A 15,885-nucleotide genomic window follows, 5' to 3' on the forward strand; every position below is an offset into this window, starting at 1 on the left:
ATGTCCCCTGCCCACAAGGAGCTTTACAATCTAGAGGAGGAGACACTATTTGGAGTCTACTTGGACTCTACTAGGAGCGCTTGGAAAGTACTGAGGACCGTACTTTCCAAGAGCTTAGTACAGTGCTCTGCATACAGTAAGCACTCAATAAATACGAATGAATGAGACAGATATGATAATAAATCACAGCTATGTACCTAAGTTTACTCTATGATAGTAAGTTAGGTACTAGAAGCGTGGCCTAGTGAAAAGAACACAGGCGTGGGAGTCAGGGGATGTGGGTTCTAATCTTGGCTCTGCCTCTTATCTGCTGTTTGACCTTGGGCCAGTCACTTCTCTGGGCCTCAGTTACCTCATCTGTAAAATGGTGATTAAGACTGTGAGCCCCATGTAGGACAGGGACTACAACCAACCTGATTAATTTGTATCTACCCCAGTGCTAAGAACAGTGCTTATTCATTCATTCATTCAATCATATTTATTGAGCGCTTACTGTGTGTAGAGCACTGTACTAAGTGCTTGGGAAGTACAAGTCGGCAACATAGAGAGACGGTCCCTACTCAACAACGGGCTCACAGTCTAGAAAGGGAATAATAATGACGGCATTTATTAAGCGCTTACTATGTGTGAAGCACTGTTCTAAGCGCTGGGGAGGATACAAGGTGATCAGGTTGTCCCACGTGGGGCTCACAGTCTTAATCCCTATTTTACAGATGAGGTAACTGAGGCTCAGAGAAGTTAAGTGAGGTCCCAAGCAGACATGTGGCAGAGCTGGGATTAGAACCCATGACCTGTGACTCCCAAGCCTGTGCTCTTTCCACTGAGCCACGCTGTTAAGCGCTTAACAAATACCACAATTATTATTAATTATTAATACTCCTGGATCCACAAAGAAGTTTGATATGACAGTTCCCTAGAGATCGAAAGATTAATGTTCTTTCCACATACCTGGATTAAGGCAAGGAGATACTTAGGTGAATTGGCTGCATAATCACTATAATCAAGAAGCAGCATGGCTCAGTGGAAAGAGCACGGGCTTTGGAGTCAGAGGTCATGGGTTCAAATGCCGGCTCCGCCAATTGCCAGCTGTGTGACTTTGGGCAAGTCACTTAACTTCTCTATGCCTCAGTTACCTCATCTGTAAAATGGGGATTAAGACTGTGAGCCCCCTGTAGGACAACCTGATCACCTTTCAACCTCCCCAGTGCTTTGCACATAGTAAGCACTTAATAAATGCCATTATTATTATTATTAATAATAATCAAATCCTCTGTGCAGGTATTCAGTCCTGAAATCTCAGCACTGAAGCTCACTCATCTTTTCCGACGGGAAACTCTGACACTCTTAGGTACTGGGAAAACTGGTCTTCCAGTTTCCATCACAAGCTCACCATTCTCAAGTCACTTAGAACAGTGCTCTGTACACAGTGGACTCAGAAAACACTACTGAATAAACAGATTAGAAATGAAAATCACCATGCTACACCAGAGGCATATATTAAGATATTAATTGGAGAAATGGTTCTAAATATAACAATAGCTTAAAGGGTGTTTCTTCCTTCAATGGCTTTCCAAGACATCCTCATTACATTAGTTGGACCAAAGTGAGGCAACTTCAGGTGTCTTCTGGGGACTGGTTAGCACCTCTCAAAGTACAACCAGCTGAATCTTATTTCATCCTTTTACCCACTAGTTAATAAGTAACATAGGAGAGGGACTCTCTCAAGTTAAACCATGGCCCTTCGCCTAAAACTAACTGACTTGGTGTTGAAACAGTACTTTATGCTCATTTGTCCACATCTCTTTCATTCAATTATATTTATTGAGCACTTACTGTGTGCAAGGCACTGTACCAGTCGCTGCCTGGTATTGTCCAGAGTCTTGAAAAACCAACTCAAGACAAGAGAAGGAATTTAATGAAACCACAGCAAGGTGTCCCTAATTTTCCTGCGATATTAAACTGACCCTGGAAGGCCTTTCTTCTTTTCCCTAACATTTTATAATGCAGCATGACTAACAGCAAGACCAAACTATGACATTTGGAGTAGTCTAATAGTTAATTCCATTTATGGGTTTGATAAAATTTCTATAGGTGTCTGTGTGTCCTCATCTCTCCTTATATGGCTGCTCACGAAAATGTTGTGAGTCCTAGATTGTGAGCCCTACAAGGGACAGGGACCATGTTTAATTCTCATCTGTGTATTTTCTCCCAGGGCTTAGCACAGTGATTAGCTCTTGCACACAGTAAGTACTTAATAACTACTATTACTATTACTACTACAACTAGATTGCAATTACCTACTTGACAAATACCAAAACTGGTTAACTTGCTTAATACAGTACTGGATCCATGGCTGCATGTAGGTGTGCACTAAATAAATGGAGAAAGGGAAAAAGAAAAAAAGAGAATAAAGAGAAGGGCAAGAAGAATTTTTAAAATTCTTGAAGTTAAAAATTGCCTGGGCTGAAAAAATACCAATGCAACAGGTGAGTGACTTTTATGAAGTAAAAAAAATCAGAGTCAAGAAAGTGTGCAAAAGTCAAAACCCACGGAATCAAAATCATCCAAGAATGTAGACTAAGAAACATGTGTTCATGCGTCACTGATAAATGGCAAATTTAAGAGTAAAATTAGATACTCTTGGATTATCAAGAGTTATTTCAGAAGGTAGGCATCATCTAAAATGCACAACTCAGGCCTAAGATGAATATCAACCATGAGTTCTCATGGCATTGATGTTAGAAAGGGGAGACAAAAATTTGAAACCTCAAGTTAGAAATAGTGATGTGCCAACTTTCCAGTGATGGTAAATGACAGACAAGATTCCGGCCAGTCAAGGAGGCTTCTTGCCTAAGACCCCTCCTGAAAGAATCGATTACAGTGCTAATGGTTAGTGTAGTGGCACTTGCAGTCTCTTATCCCTGCCAATCATGTCCCCACTGAGGCAACTGCTGTCATTCAGAAAACCCATAAAAATACTACCTTATATTTCATTCTCACTTGAACTGTAGGGTCTGTAAGGCAAAACAGAAAGTAAATTTTGTTTGAACAGGATGCGTTTAAGAGTATATTTGATCTCTTCTTGGGGAAATGGTTTCTCAAAGCAGACAGGGCTTTTAAAAAAAAAAAACATATAGAACAGTGGCATGGGCTCTCTCTATATTCTCATATCCCCATTCTGGTAGCTAACACCTTCAACCAAACATCTTAGCTTTAGAGAGTAAAATGTCATGTGTTTTTGTTTTCCAAAGCTTTCCCAGGGAAAATATCAGTCTCCTGCTTATGGGTCTACAAGAGGCAAGAGTTTTCCAACAATACTGTATTGTGGAAGGAAAGAGGAAAGATAAGACAGAGGGGGAATGTGAGCCACTGACAGCTAGTCACAGGCTATTCGGTGAACCTAACCAGCGGTGACTCACTGGTAGTCGATCAGGGTGTTTTTTGTCTGGAAAAGTCCCCACCATTGACAAAAAACAAATGTGTGGAAATAGGTAATACAAAAGGTTGAAACAATTCCCACACTGACACAAAACTCACAACCATATTCAACCATTTATTCCCTGCCACGATGTTAGTTTGTTGTCATGTAAACCCAGGATAAATTATGATGTCAGGCAAGGATACAGATTTATCACTGTGTGAGTACTATGTTTTCATTTGTAAGAGGCTTCTCAAATGACAAGCATAGAGGAAAAGAAAAATGAGTACAATAGGTAATTCAAGTAGTTTCTTTTTAAGCCATCTAGAGTAAATAGTTGAATCCTCTCACTCATGTGCACTTATTTTCTCATGAACCAAAGGCCCAGGAGACAATCCATAAATCACCTGGTAAATTTTTCAATTTAAACTTCCTCATTAAGGTTTTTCCTACCCATATCACCTCTTTGCTCAGCTCACTTCCACAGCAAGATTCCATTCTTCCATCCTAAATCTCCTACACTCATTTCTGCCAGAGTTTGATTTTTTTCACCATTTATTTTAACGAGAACATGACAACAGAATTAGGGAATGGTCTTCCAACCACATGAACCTATTATATTGTACTATCCCAAGCTTCTTTGCACACAGTAAATGCTCAATAAATACAATTGAATGAATGAATGGATGCAGTCAGTAAGTCAATTGTATTTATTGAGCACTTACTTTGTGCAGAGCACCGTACTACATGTTTGGGAGAGTACACTATAACAGACACATGTCCTGCCCACAACGAGTTTACAATCTACAGCAGAATGTGATGTTGGGAGAAATGGTTGTGAACATGTATGCTGTGTGGTTAGTACAAGACTGCATGTTTTCCTTAACCCAGCATTCTGCAAGAATGCAACCGGTTCCATAGGAGAAACTGATGTATTTGACATCACTGTACTTTGCCTGAAACTGTCTTTGGAGAAAGAAGTCCCTAAGAATTCTATCTCCCCAGAGAGATCATTGGAGGGTAACCAGATGGCAATCTTTGCCCTTTCTTCACACTGACAATGTGGGAAACACAAGATTACAGGTCTCGGACCTTTAAAATCAACTACAAAAAAAGTGCTGATTTTTCTGAAAGGAGTCAAGTTAAGGACCGAAAGACCATTTGCAGTAATCCAGTGACCCTGAAAGTCGACTACCAAAATCAAATACTGGATCAAATGGCAAACTGATCACGGAATAGCTACCCCAGAGAGAGTCGGCAATATGGCAGAGTTGTGCGCTCATCTAGATTTTTTAAAAAAACAAAGCTACTCTTCGACTTCCCAAAGAGAGTCTCCCATGACTAACCAATTACTGAATTATCCAGGATGCCATCTATATTAGTTGAGTCTGTTTAATAGAAACAGATTCATTCTTGTTTATCAGCTGCATTTAAGAAGGACCAACCTTGATTCCCCAGGCTCATGGACAATGGCCTTAATCAATTCATCCCCAGAGTTTCCTCTCCCTAGGTCCCACAAGCAGTGGAATGCTGTCAGGGTTAAAGACTGTTGCCCAGAGATCTCAAGCTCACTTATCTCCGATCAGATTATATCTATTTCATTTCCCCTGCTAGTTACTGTAAGACTGCCACTGAGGGGGCCGTGGTGCCCTTTGGGCTGTAATCAATATCTGAATTAAGACACTTCAAGGATTCTAAAAGGGAATGTGCACAGGAAACAAATTTAGGAAATCCTGCTTTCTGTTACAGGAAATGAATCCTATGCCAACTGGTAAAAATTACTCTAGCAGCTCCACGTAAAATGAATACAAGTTTCTGTATTCAGTTCATAAAGTGACCTTGCCTAAAATGGTAATATTTTATTGATATTGAATTTCAAAGGAAGGATTTAAACCCCAGTAAGAATTTCTGTGACATCCCTGAAGGTCTGGCTGCAGAACAGCTTCTTAAAAGGATTTTACTTGGGTTGAATTTATCACCTCCTAATGTTATTCATTTATGTCTCCTTTAAGATACAGATGCTTGATCAATGTTGACACCTTTAAGGACGGAGCTCTAAAATTAGAAGAAAAAAAAGGACTTTCTGAAATCACTCAGGATTCACTGTTCAGAACATCCCAATATCAAGAAGACTACAATTCAGAACAAAGCTTGAGGAAAAAGTCAAAAGAATTCATTTATAGGAAAAGAAATAGAGTTGGGCTATTTTCTGAATGACTTTTACACTCCTTAAAACCTATTCACAGTCTCAAAAGTAGCATATCAAATTCAATAAAGGCCTAAAAACATGTGGGTGCACATTAGAGACCTGTGAATATGCATGTAAATAGGCAATAAAAGTATTAGGAAACAGTCCTAAGTGGTGTTCAGATTGTCAACATCTGGAAATTATTCAGATCTTAATTCAGTGAAAGACTAATAGGCTACTTGTAACAGTGGGGATAGTTACTAGTTAACATACTCCTTCCCCAATCGACCTTTAAAAGCTCAACATTTCCTTGCCACCCAGCTCTGAAAGTGCTCAGGTTACTGAAACAATGATGAAATCCTTTAAATTATGAATTTGAAATAGTTCCTCTGATTATGATTTCATGGAAAATATGAGGGCAGACCAGTGAATTGGAACCTCTCCTTCTGGATTCCTCAGTTGGAAGCAGAGAGTTAACCGGAACAAAAGAAGTCTTTCACTTCGGACAACCTGGTTTAAATCAAATTAGATCACAAGTCAAAGGAGTTCGATCACTTCAGTTAAGTCCTTCCTAGACATTTGGCACATCACGGCCTATGTGATAAACGGTACAGTCGCAGCATAAGCAACATTTCATCACAGAAGTTTCTGGTTTCATTAAGCATAAAAGGTATAGAGGAACGAGACAGGGAGTCTCAAAGTAGCCTTAATTTGGGGAAAATATCCCATCATGCACATCTACTTTTCCTAATCATATGCTAGAATAAGGAATCCTGAACTCTTTATGGGGTTCTAAAACCTCCAATGAAAGAGATTAGGATCTAAAATTTTGAATTTAAAAATCAGGAGCTCTCTCAGACACACTAAGTTTTTATAAAGTTATGGCATGTATATAAAATCACTGAGGGTATTCTATGAAAACTTTAAATAACCAATAATAATAATAATGATGATGGCATTTATTAAGTGCTTACTATGTGCAAAGCACTGTTCTAAGCGCTGGGGAGGTTACAAGGTGATCAGGTTGTCCCACGGGGGGCTCACAGTCTTCATCCCTATATTACAGATGAGGGAACTGAGGCCCAGAGAAGTGAAGTGACTTGCCCAAAGTCACACAGCTGACAAGTGACGGAGCCGGGATTAGAACCCATGACCTCCGACTCCCAAGCCCGGGCTCTTTCCACTGAGCCACGCTGCTTCTCTTGCAGATTCCTGACAGGTCTAGGCACTATGGAAATATGACAGTACTTCACCATTCATTGGAGTTCTTTGATGAAAATGCAACCAGTTTACTTAATAAACATAGGTTAAAAGATTACAATTCACAGTTTGTGGAGTATGAAATTATATAGAGGGAGGAGCTTAAAAGGAAAAAAATTGCACATTCCAAGCTAGAGGTTCAGAGTGAAAGCCCTGCTTTTTATGAAAGGCAACTCATCTTGCAGATCCCAAGAGGAAAAAACATGTTTCCAAAATCTGATACTGTCCCTCTATTAGAGCGGCAAAAATGGTTTACATGAAATATGCCAATCTGCATATCAGAAAGTATTGAAATAGTTTCCTACTGTAAAAGCAACAAAAAGGTGGAAGTCATCGACACATTTAAAAAATATTAGAATATAAAACTAATTGGAATCACATTATAGACATACTTAAAGTTTACTGTCTTCTCAGGGTTCCATTCAAAATCAACGGGATAAACAGATCCAAATGAATTATTTAGGTTAGAGGAGTTTACAGGGAGCTTAAAGGAAATACTTTAAAGCATAAGACTGAAATTGGACCTAATGTCTTTACAATTTTGACTATTAAAACTGCTGATCAAGACCTTTCCCAGTTCAGTAGTTTTAAGCTTGAATTCGAGTTTCATTTATTTCCACAAGTCACATATGGCCAAGTCTCTCGAGTTGGTTTCATTAGCAATTATCTACTCTGATTAGTAGTTTCCTGATAACTCCTTGGGAAATTGCCAATTCCAAGCCTGTAAAAAACCATGAAGGAAAGGGCCTGGGCCCAGAGTTTTATCTAAGAACAATTTTTTACCTCATCAGGGCTGGATGCCTGGTAGACCCTACATGTGTCTTCATAATGCTTCTCAGCTTCTGCTTGGTCTGTCACTCCATTAGATTCATAAACCGGCGTAACGTTATGGCACAGAGCGATGGCTTTCACAGCTTCGTGAACTCGACTACTCATGGTTTTGCGCACTTTGGTGGTGAGGGTAGGACCTTTTATCGCAGGAGGATCTTGTGATTGCTAGCAAGAAAGGGAAGCCAAAGATAATTAGGCAAAAATCCTTGAAGACTGAAAAATCTAAGCAAGGTGACATTTTCTTTACTGCTATCTTCTAAGGAAAAAAAAATCCCATACACATGCATCTTTCTGGTTCTGTGTCTGGAAAAGAGTTTTCATCACTGAGGTTATTATTATGGATGAACCAGTACTCTTGACACCTGAACTGTTCCTATTTCTAGCTAAGTGCCACTTACTAAACTGTAGTCTTTGAAAGGACAGTCAAAAAGACAGCAATTAACATTTATCTAAGCCTGCAAACATTTTATAACCACCACCTCCACCCCATCTACAGAAGCCCAGTGGTTAAAACTGTTTAGAACCATTTATTTATAGAGTGCATGTTGCATTAAAAACACATTTCACTCAACAAAAGACAAAATACCTGATTCCTCAGAATGAAAAACTACATTTCACATGCATGGACACAGAGTTACCAGAAAACACAAAGCAGATGGATAACCAGGAATTTTAAAATAACTTTCATTACATTTTTAATACTATTTTTAGTAGTAGTGGTCAGAGTCCTCAGGTAATTATGCAATTACTAAATTATACTGGTCACTGAGGGGACACACAGAGCTCTGGCTTCCTGCTCTGTTAACCTTTCGTGTCAAGAGGACAAAAGTTTCACTTCCAGGTCAAAGGGCACTGCATGGTAATAATAATTAGAGTAATGAATCAGAACTACAGTTTAAATGAATAATTACTTGCCAAGTGCTTTTAATTATAAAGAATTTAATCTCTGCAGTTATAAAGAAGACCTGAAATTTCTGATCATCTTTGCAGTATAGGTACAGTGAAAGATTTCTCTTGTAGTTCATCATGAAAAATATGTCAAGATTAATAATTACAGTTCATGGAAAGCATGATTCTCAGTGTCTCACACATTCCTCAGCATGTGGGCTAACTTTATTTATTAATATATAGCACTGGGCCCAAGTGAAAGCAAAACTCAGCCACAGTAAATCAAACATGTTCTGTTAAACCATCACATGCCGAAATACATCTAGCCTTTTTTGCAGTGAATTTAAATTCACTAAACCAGCAATTCATTGGAAATTTTCTCCCAAATTCCCTAGTCCTGTAAATTTATTTTTGTGTCCTGGCTGAGAATTACAAACAACAGAGACAGCTCTCACCAGCTGATTAGACAGAGACACAGTCAAGTAGATAGGATCTTCCTTCCCATCCCCTCTCCCTTCCTTCAACACACAACTTCCTCAGTTGAAAAAGGAACAGGAATCCTCAACTATGTGAGAAGAGTAGTTAGCAACTCAAAACAACATTAAGTAACTTTTCATAGGAAGTCTGATCACATCCTGAACTAGATACGTAGTTTCAGGTGGAATCTAGGTCCGGTTAGTACAGTGCTCTGCACACAGTAAGCACTCAATAAATACGATTGAATGAATGAATGGTATACACTCTATACACCTGAGTCACAGATAGGGGGGTCGCTGATGGGGCTAAAATATTTCAGACACCCCTTGTTGATCCCCTGTAGGTGGCCAATGGTTGTCAATCTCGGACTTTTTGGATAAGGGACAGACATATGACAGATGACACACATCACGTCACGCAAGCAGAATCTATCAATCAACCACATTTAATGAGTGCTTACTGCAGAGCACTGCACTAATCGCTTGGGAGAGTACAATATAACAATATACTGGACATGTTCCCTGCCCACAATGAGCTTACAGTCTAGAGGAGAGGTTTGCGGAAACGATACAACCATTGAACCTGTTGTTGAATGGACCCCTGACCTAATCAGAGGTGTAAACAGAGACGTCACTTTCGAGCCATGGGACTCAGCACAAGGAGCCAAATCGGAGTGGGGCTGGACAGTTAAAAATAAAAATATCAAATGACCAGTCCATAATCTGTACTGCTCAGAACAGCTGAACACTGGACTGCTTAGGATGAATCAGGATGAATGGGCGCTCTGGTGATAGAATCTTAGGACTGGAAGTCTCCGCACTGATTTCAGGCAGGATCACATGTAAATCACCCCAGGAAAATGAGAATCTGTCATGTTTTAAAAATTTCCCCCAAAATTAAATATTGCACAACTTCCTTCAGTAACTCACTGTGGTATTAAAAATCCTCACTGTGACATGAGGATTGCTACAATAATACAAAGAGCAGATGATAATAACAATAATATTTGTTAAGCACTTACTATGGGCCAAGCATTAGACTAAGCACTGAGGAATATGAGAGATAATCAGATCAGAGAGTGTCAGTATGAGAATAGTGTCTGCTGAGTTCCAGCCCCTGCTACTTATAAACTCCAAAGTCCTAAACCAGCAATCGGGTGAAAGGCAAGAATTTTCTGGCACTTAAAGCAGTAGTATCACTCATAACTAGTTGGGCTATTTCCTTATCAGCTAAATACCGGAATCAAGCAGCACGGCGTTAGTGGATAAAGCATGGGCTTGGGAGCCAGAAGGTCATGGGTTCTAATCCCGACTCCACCACTTGTCTGCTGGGTGACTTTGGACAAGTCATTTCATTTCTCTGGGGGATGGAGACTGGGAGCGCCATGTGGGACAGGGAGTGTGTCCAACTCGATTTGCTTGTATCCACCCCAGCGCTTAGTACAGTGCCTGGCACACGGTAAGTGCTAAACAAATACCACAATTATTGTTATTACTATTATCATTATTATTAAATGCGATAAAATAGGTGACAATGGGTGGGGAATACCAGGTGGCTGGAAAGAGACACAGAAACTCACTGGTCAAAGTTTAACTGAAATTAGAAAGCACCAAAACCACTGGATCAACTTTATGTTGCTGACTCTGCACACAGTAAGCGCTCCATAAATACAACTGAATGAGTGAATGAATTCACTTATGTTTCAGTGAGGAAGGAATACATTTGTAAATTACACTGACAAACTCCAGATAACAATTCTTGTATGCATAGTGAAGGAAAGAATATGCATCCTCCAGCCACCTCAATACAACCGATAGAAAAAAGATTGTCACTCTTTATTGCTGTATTGTACTTTCCCAAGTGCTTAGTTCAGTTCTCTGCACACAGTAAGCACTTAACAAATAGGATTGAATGAATGAATAATCTTTTTTTGTTTTTTAGCCAGACCTTTTTCCTACTCCCTCAGGCCTTTTAACCCATTTGCTTTTCTTCTTAACAAAAAAATGTGCTGAGAAAACAAAAGCAGGTGCAAGATCCATGATAGCAGGTTCCTGAACATTCTGCCTTGGGGAAAGCACGCTAGTCCCTTGCATTGTAATGATAACTGTGGTATTTGTTAAGCGCTTACTATGCGCCAAGCACTGTAGTAAGTACTGGGGTAGATACAAGATAATCAACGGGCTCATAGTCTTAAGTTGGAGGAGGAACAGTTATTGAGTCCCCATTTTGCAGATGAGGGGACTGAGGCACAGACAAGTTGAGTGATTTGCCCAAGGTCACACAGTACAGTGGTGGAGCCAGGACTGGAACCCAGGTCCTCTGATTCATTCATTCATTATGGCCACACTGTTTATCCTGCTCCTTCATATCTCATAACTTGACGCTCCACATCTATTTCTGGGTTTATACCCACAGCATATCTATGAGATACGTGAGGACTGGTATTATTATCCCCTTTTCAGATAGAGAAAGTGAGAGGACACAGAGTGTTTAAATGCCTTACCCAGATCAAACTGTGCATTAGTAGCAGCCTTGTAACTAGACTCCTAGTTTCCAGGTTTTAGCTCAGTGTTCTCTCCTTAGCTTCTTTCATCAGATGACAGCTTTCTAAAATAGCATTCAATGCGGATGTCTGTTACCTCCCTGGTTACTTTATTATTATTGCATTTGTTAAGCGCATACTATGTGTCAAGAACTGTACTCAGTGCTTGGGTAAATACAATGTAATCATGTCGCATATGAGGCCAACGGTCTAAGTAGGAGGGAGAGCAGGTTTTAAATCCTCATTTTGCAGTTGGGGGAACTAAGACCCAAAGAAGTTAAGTAACTTGCCCGAAGTCACACAGCAGACAGTGGTGGAGTCAGGATTAGAACCCAGATCCTCTGATTCACAGTCCCATGCTCTTTCCACTAATAATAATAATGATGATGGCATTTATTAAGTGCTTACTATGTGCAAAGCACTGTTCTAAGCACTGGGCCATGCTGCTTCCCTTACTCCTTTATATCTCATAAACCAAAGTTCTTTCACATCTATTTCTGTGTTCATACTGGCAGTGTATCTATGAGATAAGTGAGGACTGGTATTATTATCCCCTTTTAAGATAGTGAAAGTGAGAAAGTGAGAGGACACAGTGTTTAAATGCTTTACCCAGGTCACACTGTGAACTAGTGGAAGCCTTATAACTGAATTCCTGGTTTCTAGGTCTCAGCCAGTGCTCTGTCCTTAGTTTCTTTCATCAGAAGATAGCTTTCTGAAATAGCACTGGATCCAAATGACTGCTTCCTTACTGATTATTACTATATTTCTTAAGTGCTTACTACACTTCAAGCACTGCTCTTAGCCCTGGGGTAAATACAAATAAATGTACCTGGTCAGGACATTCACATATTTTAGTTGCAATACAGCTAAGTCTTGACTATCTGAGCTAATGTAGGAGCAAGTGTTGCCTATCTTTTCTTGATTAGAACCCAGCTCCTGCAAGTATTACTAAGTGCAAATAACTTGTACATGTATTATGTGCACCTCCAACCGTTTCCCGGTTCTTACTGGCTTTCTTCCTTTAAGAAATTTTCCAAGTTGTTTTCATCAATGGTGGTAGGCTGAATCAGGGAACATTTCGCCTTTGCTAACTATAAAGTACCCAATGACACCCTTCTTCTTTGGAGAACTCCAATGTCCAAAAAGACAGGCAGGGGAAAGGGAAAGAGGAGGGCAAAGGAACCACTATAGAGGGAAAGGAGAGGAAGAGAAAAATAAGATTTAAGTTTGCAAAAATACATTTTAAGCTTGTAGCTCTTCAATCACTGTCTTCAGGAAGCTGCAGATATATTTCATTCTCTTTAATCAGCTTTTTTCTCCCCCTTTTTTATTGAATGATTTTCAGTATACTTTAAAACTAAAAAACTCTGATTGTATGCAATCAGTATATTCCTCAGGGCTTAGCATATTACTTGGCACAAAAATAAGCACTTAAATTCCAAAGTTATTATAATCATATTAATCCTGCCTCCTCCCAAAAAAGGAAACCCTGAAATTAGATAATTCAATTATTAAACTTTAATTATCATCTCCTTTTTAACACTACTTCTGAAGCAATTATTCCTTCAAAGTTTTCAGGATTTTTTTCTAATGTGACCCTGAGCCGTTCATCTGGCTAAACTAAGTAGGTCACATTTGCGCAAATATTGCCAACATCTGGTCCTCCCAGCATACCCAAGGCACTGCTGAAACTGTAAGTCTTCAACAGGTCCTTGAACATCTCAGTTTATGAGGCTTTCCAAAACAAGAATTATGAGTTAGAGTGCTACACAGGAAATGTAGTTTTCTGACCTTTACAGTTCACAAAGAGTTATGTCCTTGTTTTTATAAAACAGCTACAAAAATCTGAGCCATAAAGATTCAAATGGCCTGTGCTGGTTCTGGTCAGGGACTTTCTAGATTGAAGTTCCATTTCAGGCTCACCTTGATCTGTGCCAGGACTGTTTGTGAGGCTATAGTCCCTTGGATTTTCTGCTACATCTAGCATCTCAAAGTTTTGTAAAAGCCAAGCATCCTGGCAAAGGTATATTCCATTGTTCTTAACACTGGAAGATTCATTCATTCAGTCATATTTATTATTATTAATAATAATAATAATAGCATTTATTAAGCACTTACTATGTGCAAAGCACTGTTCTAAGTGCTGGGGAGGTTACAAGGTGATCAGGTTGTCCCACGGGGGGCTCGCAGTCTTAATCCCCATTTTACATATGTGGTAACTGAGGAACAGAGAAGTTAAGTGACTTGCCCAAAGTCACACAACTGACAAGTGGTGGAGCCGGGATTTGAACCCCTGACCTCTGCCTCCAAAGCCCCGTGCACTCTTTTCACTGAGCCACACTGCTTCTCCGTGCGCGTACTGTGTGCAGAGCACTGTACTAAGTGCTTGGGAAGTACAAATCGGCAACATATAGAGACAGTCCCTACCCGACAACAGGCTCACAGTCTAGAAGGGGACAGGCAGACAAAAAAACAAAACAAGTAGATGGCACCACTAACAATGAAACTGACTAATAAATGTGACTGAAAAGGCCAATACTAGACCAAACAGACCATATGATACTATGTGCTCAGAAACACACACACACACACAATTGCATGCTCATTCATTCATTCAATGCTATTTATTGACTGTACTAAGTGCTTGGGAGAGAGCAATACAACAATAAACAGACATATTCCCTGCCCACAGTGAGCTAACAGTCAGGAGGGATAAAAAAAAATTGATTGATATGTTCCCTGTTGTTGAAATATTTTTGATTTGCTTTAGTTTCCCACAAAACAAGGAGGTACGGCAAACATAGGCATGATGACACAAGAGGCCTTGGGGGGGTTTTGTTGGGTTTTTGTTTTTTTTTGGAAGAAGCAGCATGGCTCAGTGGAAATCCGAGTATGGGCTTGGGAGTCAGAGGTCATGGGTTCTAATCCTGGCTCTGCCACTTGTCAGCTGTGTGACTTGGGCAAGTCATTTGACTTCTCTGTGCCTCAGTTACTTCATCTGTAAATTGAGGATTAAGACTGTGGGGCCCACGTGGGATAACCTGATGACCCTGTATATACCCCAGTGCTTAGAACAGTGCTTGGCACACAGTAACTGCTTAACAAATACCATTATTATTATTATTATTAATGCACTACTTGGCCAGACTGCGGGTCCCACATTGGTCTCATCAGCCACATAGGTGCTCACAGATGAACTTCCTTGTCAAACAGTGTCTTCTTCAAATACAGACAGCTGTATATCATTTTCCTATTCTCTCAAAACCTCTCCCTGAAAAATCAATCAATAGTATTTATTGAGTGCATACTCTGTCTGAGCACTGAACTAAGCAGCTGTGACAGTGATAACAACCCTTCCTTACTTGACTGGCACTCACCGAAACTAATCACAGCAGTTATGTGAGAGCCAAGTGTTGGACTGACTATTGTGTTACCAATCGATCAGTGGTACTTACTGTGCACTTACTGTGTGCAGAGCACTGTACCAAGCAAGGACTTGGGAGAGTATATCTGACCTTCTTCCTACTTAGACTGTGAGTCCTGTGTGGGACAGGGACTGTGTACTTGTACCTTACCCCACCTTTTAGAACAGGGCTTGACACAGTAACAACTTAAGATAATACTAATCATCATCTTCATCATCATCTAGAGAAGCAGCATGGTCTAGTGGATAGAGCACGGGCCTGGGATTCAGAAAGACGTGGGTTCTAATCCCAGCTCTGCCACTCGTCTGCTGTGTGACCTTGGGCAAGTCACTTCATTTTTCTGTGCCTCAATTACCTCGTCTGTAAAGCAGAGATTGAGACTGTGAGTCCCATGTGGGACAAGGACTGTGTTCAATCTCATTTGCTTGTATTCACCCTAGTGCTTAGTACAGTGCTTGGCACATAGTAAACGCTTAACAAATACCACAATTATCACTGTCATCATTATTACGACAGAATTAGTCAACATAATCCTGCCCTCAATAATAATGATGGCATTTGTTAAGCCCTTACTATGTGCAAAGCACTGTACTAAGCACTGGGGAGGATATAAGGTCATCAGGTTGTCCCACGTGGGGTTCGCAGTCTTAATCCCCATTTTACAGATGAGGCAACTGAGGCACAGAGAAGTTAAGTGACTTGCCCAAAGTCACACAGCTGACAACTGGTGGAGCCAGGATTCGAACCCATGAACTCTGACTCCCAAGCCCATGCTCTTTCCACTGAGCCACGCTACTTCTCTTGAATGTTAACTCAAGGAGTTAACACTCTAGCGGGGAAGAACAGACACACACAT

The 15,885-nt window shown here is 40.2% G+C and overlaps 1 protein-coding gene across 1 annotated transcript in view; it reads right to left on the minus strand.

Annotated features, from left to right (window-relative positions):
• The window catches only part of ATP9A (ATPase phospholipid transporting 9A (putative)), a 129,319-nt gene that overhangs the window by 37,043 nt on the left and 76,391 nt on the right, over positions 1-15,885 (minus strand). Inside the window, exon 14 of the mRNA XM_038749912.1 lies at positions 7,650-7,862. Coding sequence (XP_038605840.1) covers positions 7,650-7,862 — 213 coding nt within the window. The remainder of the gene's footprint in view (positions 1-7,649; positions 7,863-15,885) is intronic.

Source organism: Tachyglossus aculeatus, chromosome 8, assembly GCF_015852505.1.
Source record: "Tachyglossus aculeatus isolate mTacAcu1 chromosome 8, mTacAcu1.pri, whole genome shotgun sequence".
In the NCBI taxonomy this organism is placed as follows: domain Eukaryota; kingdom Metazoa; phylum Chordata; class Mammalia; order Monotremata; family Tachyglossidae; genus Tachyglossus; species Tachyglossus aculeatus.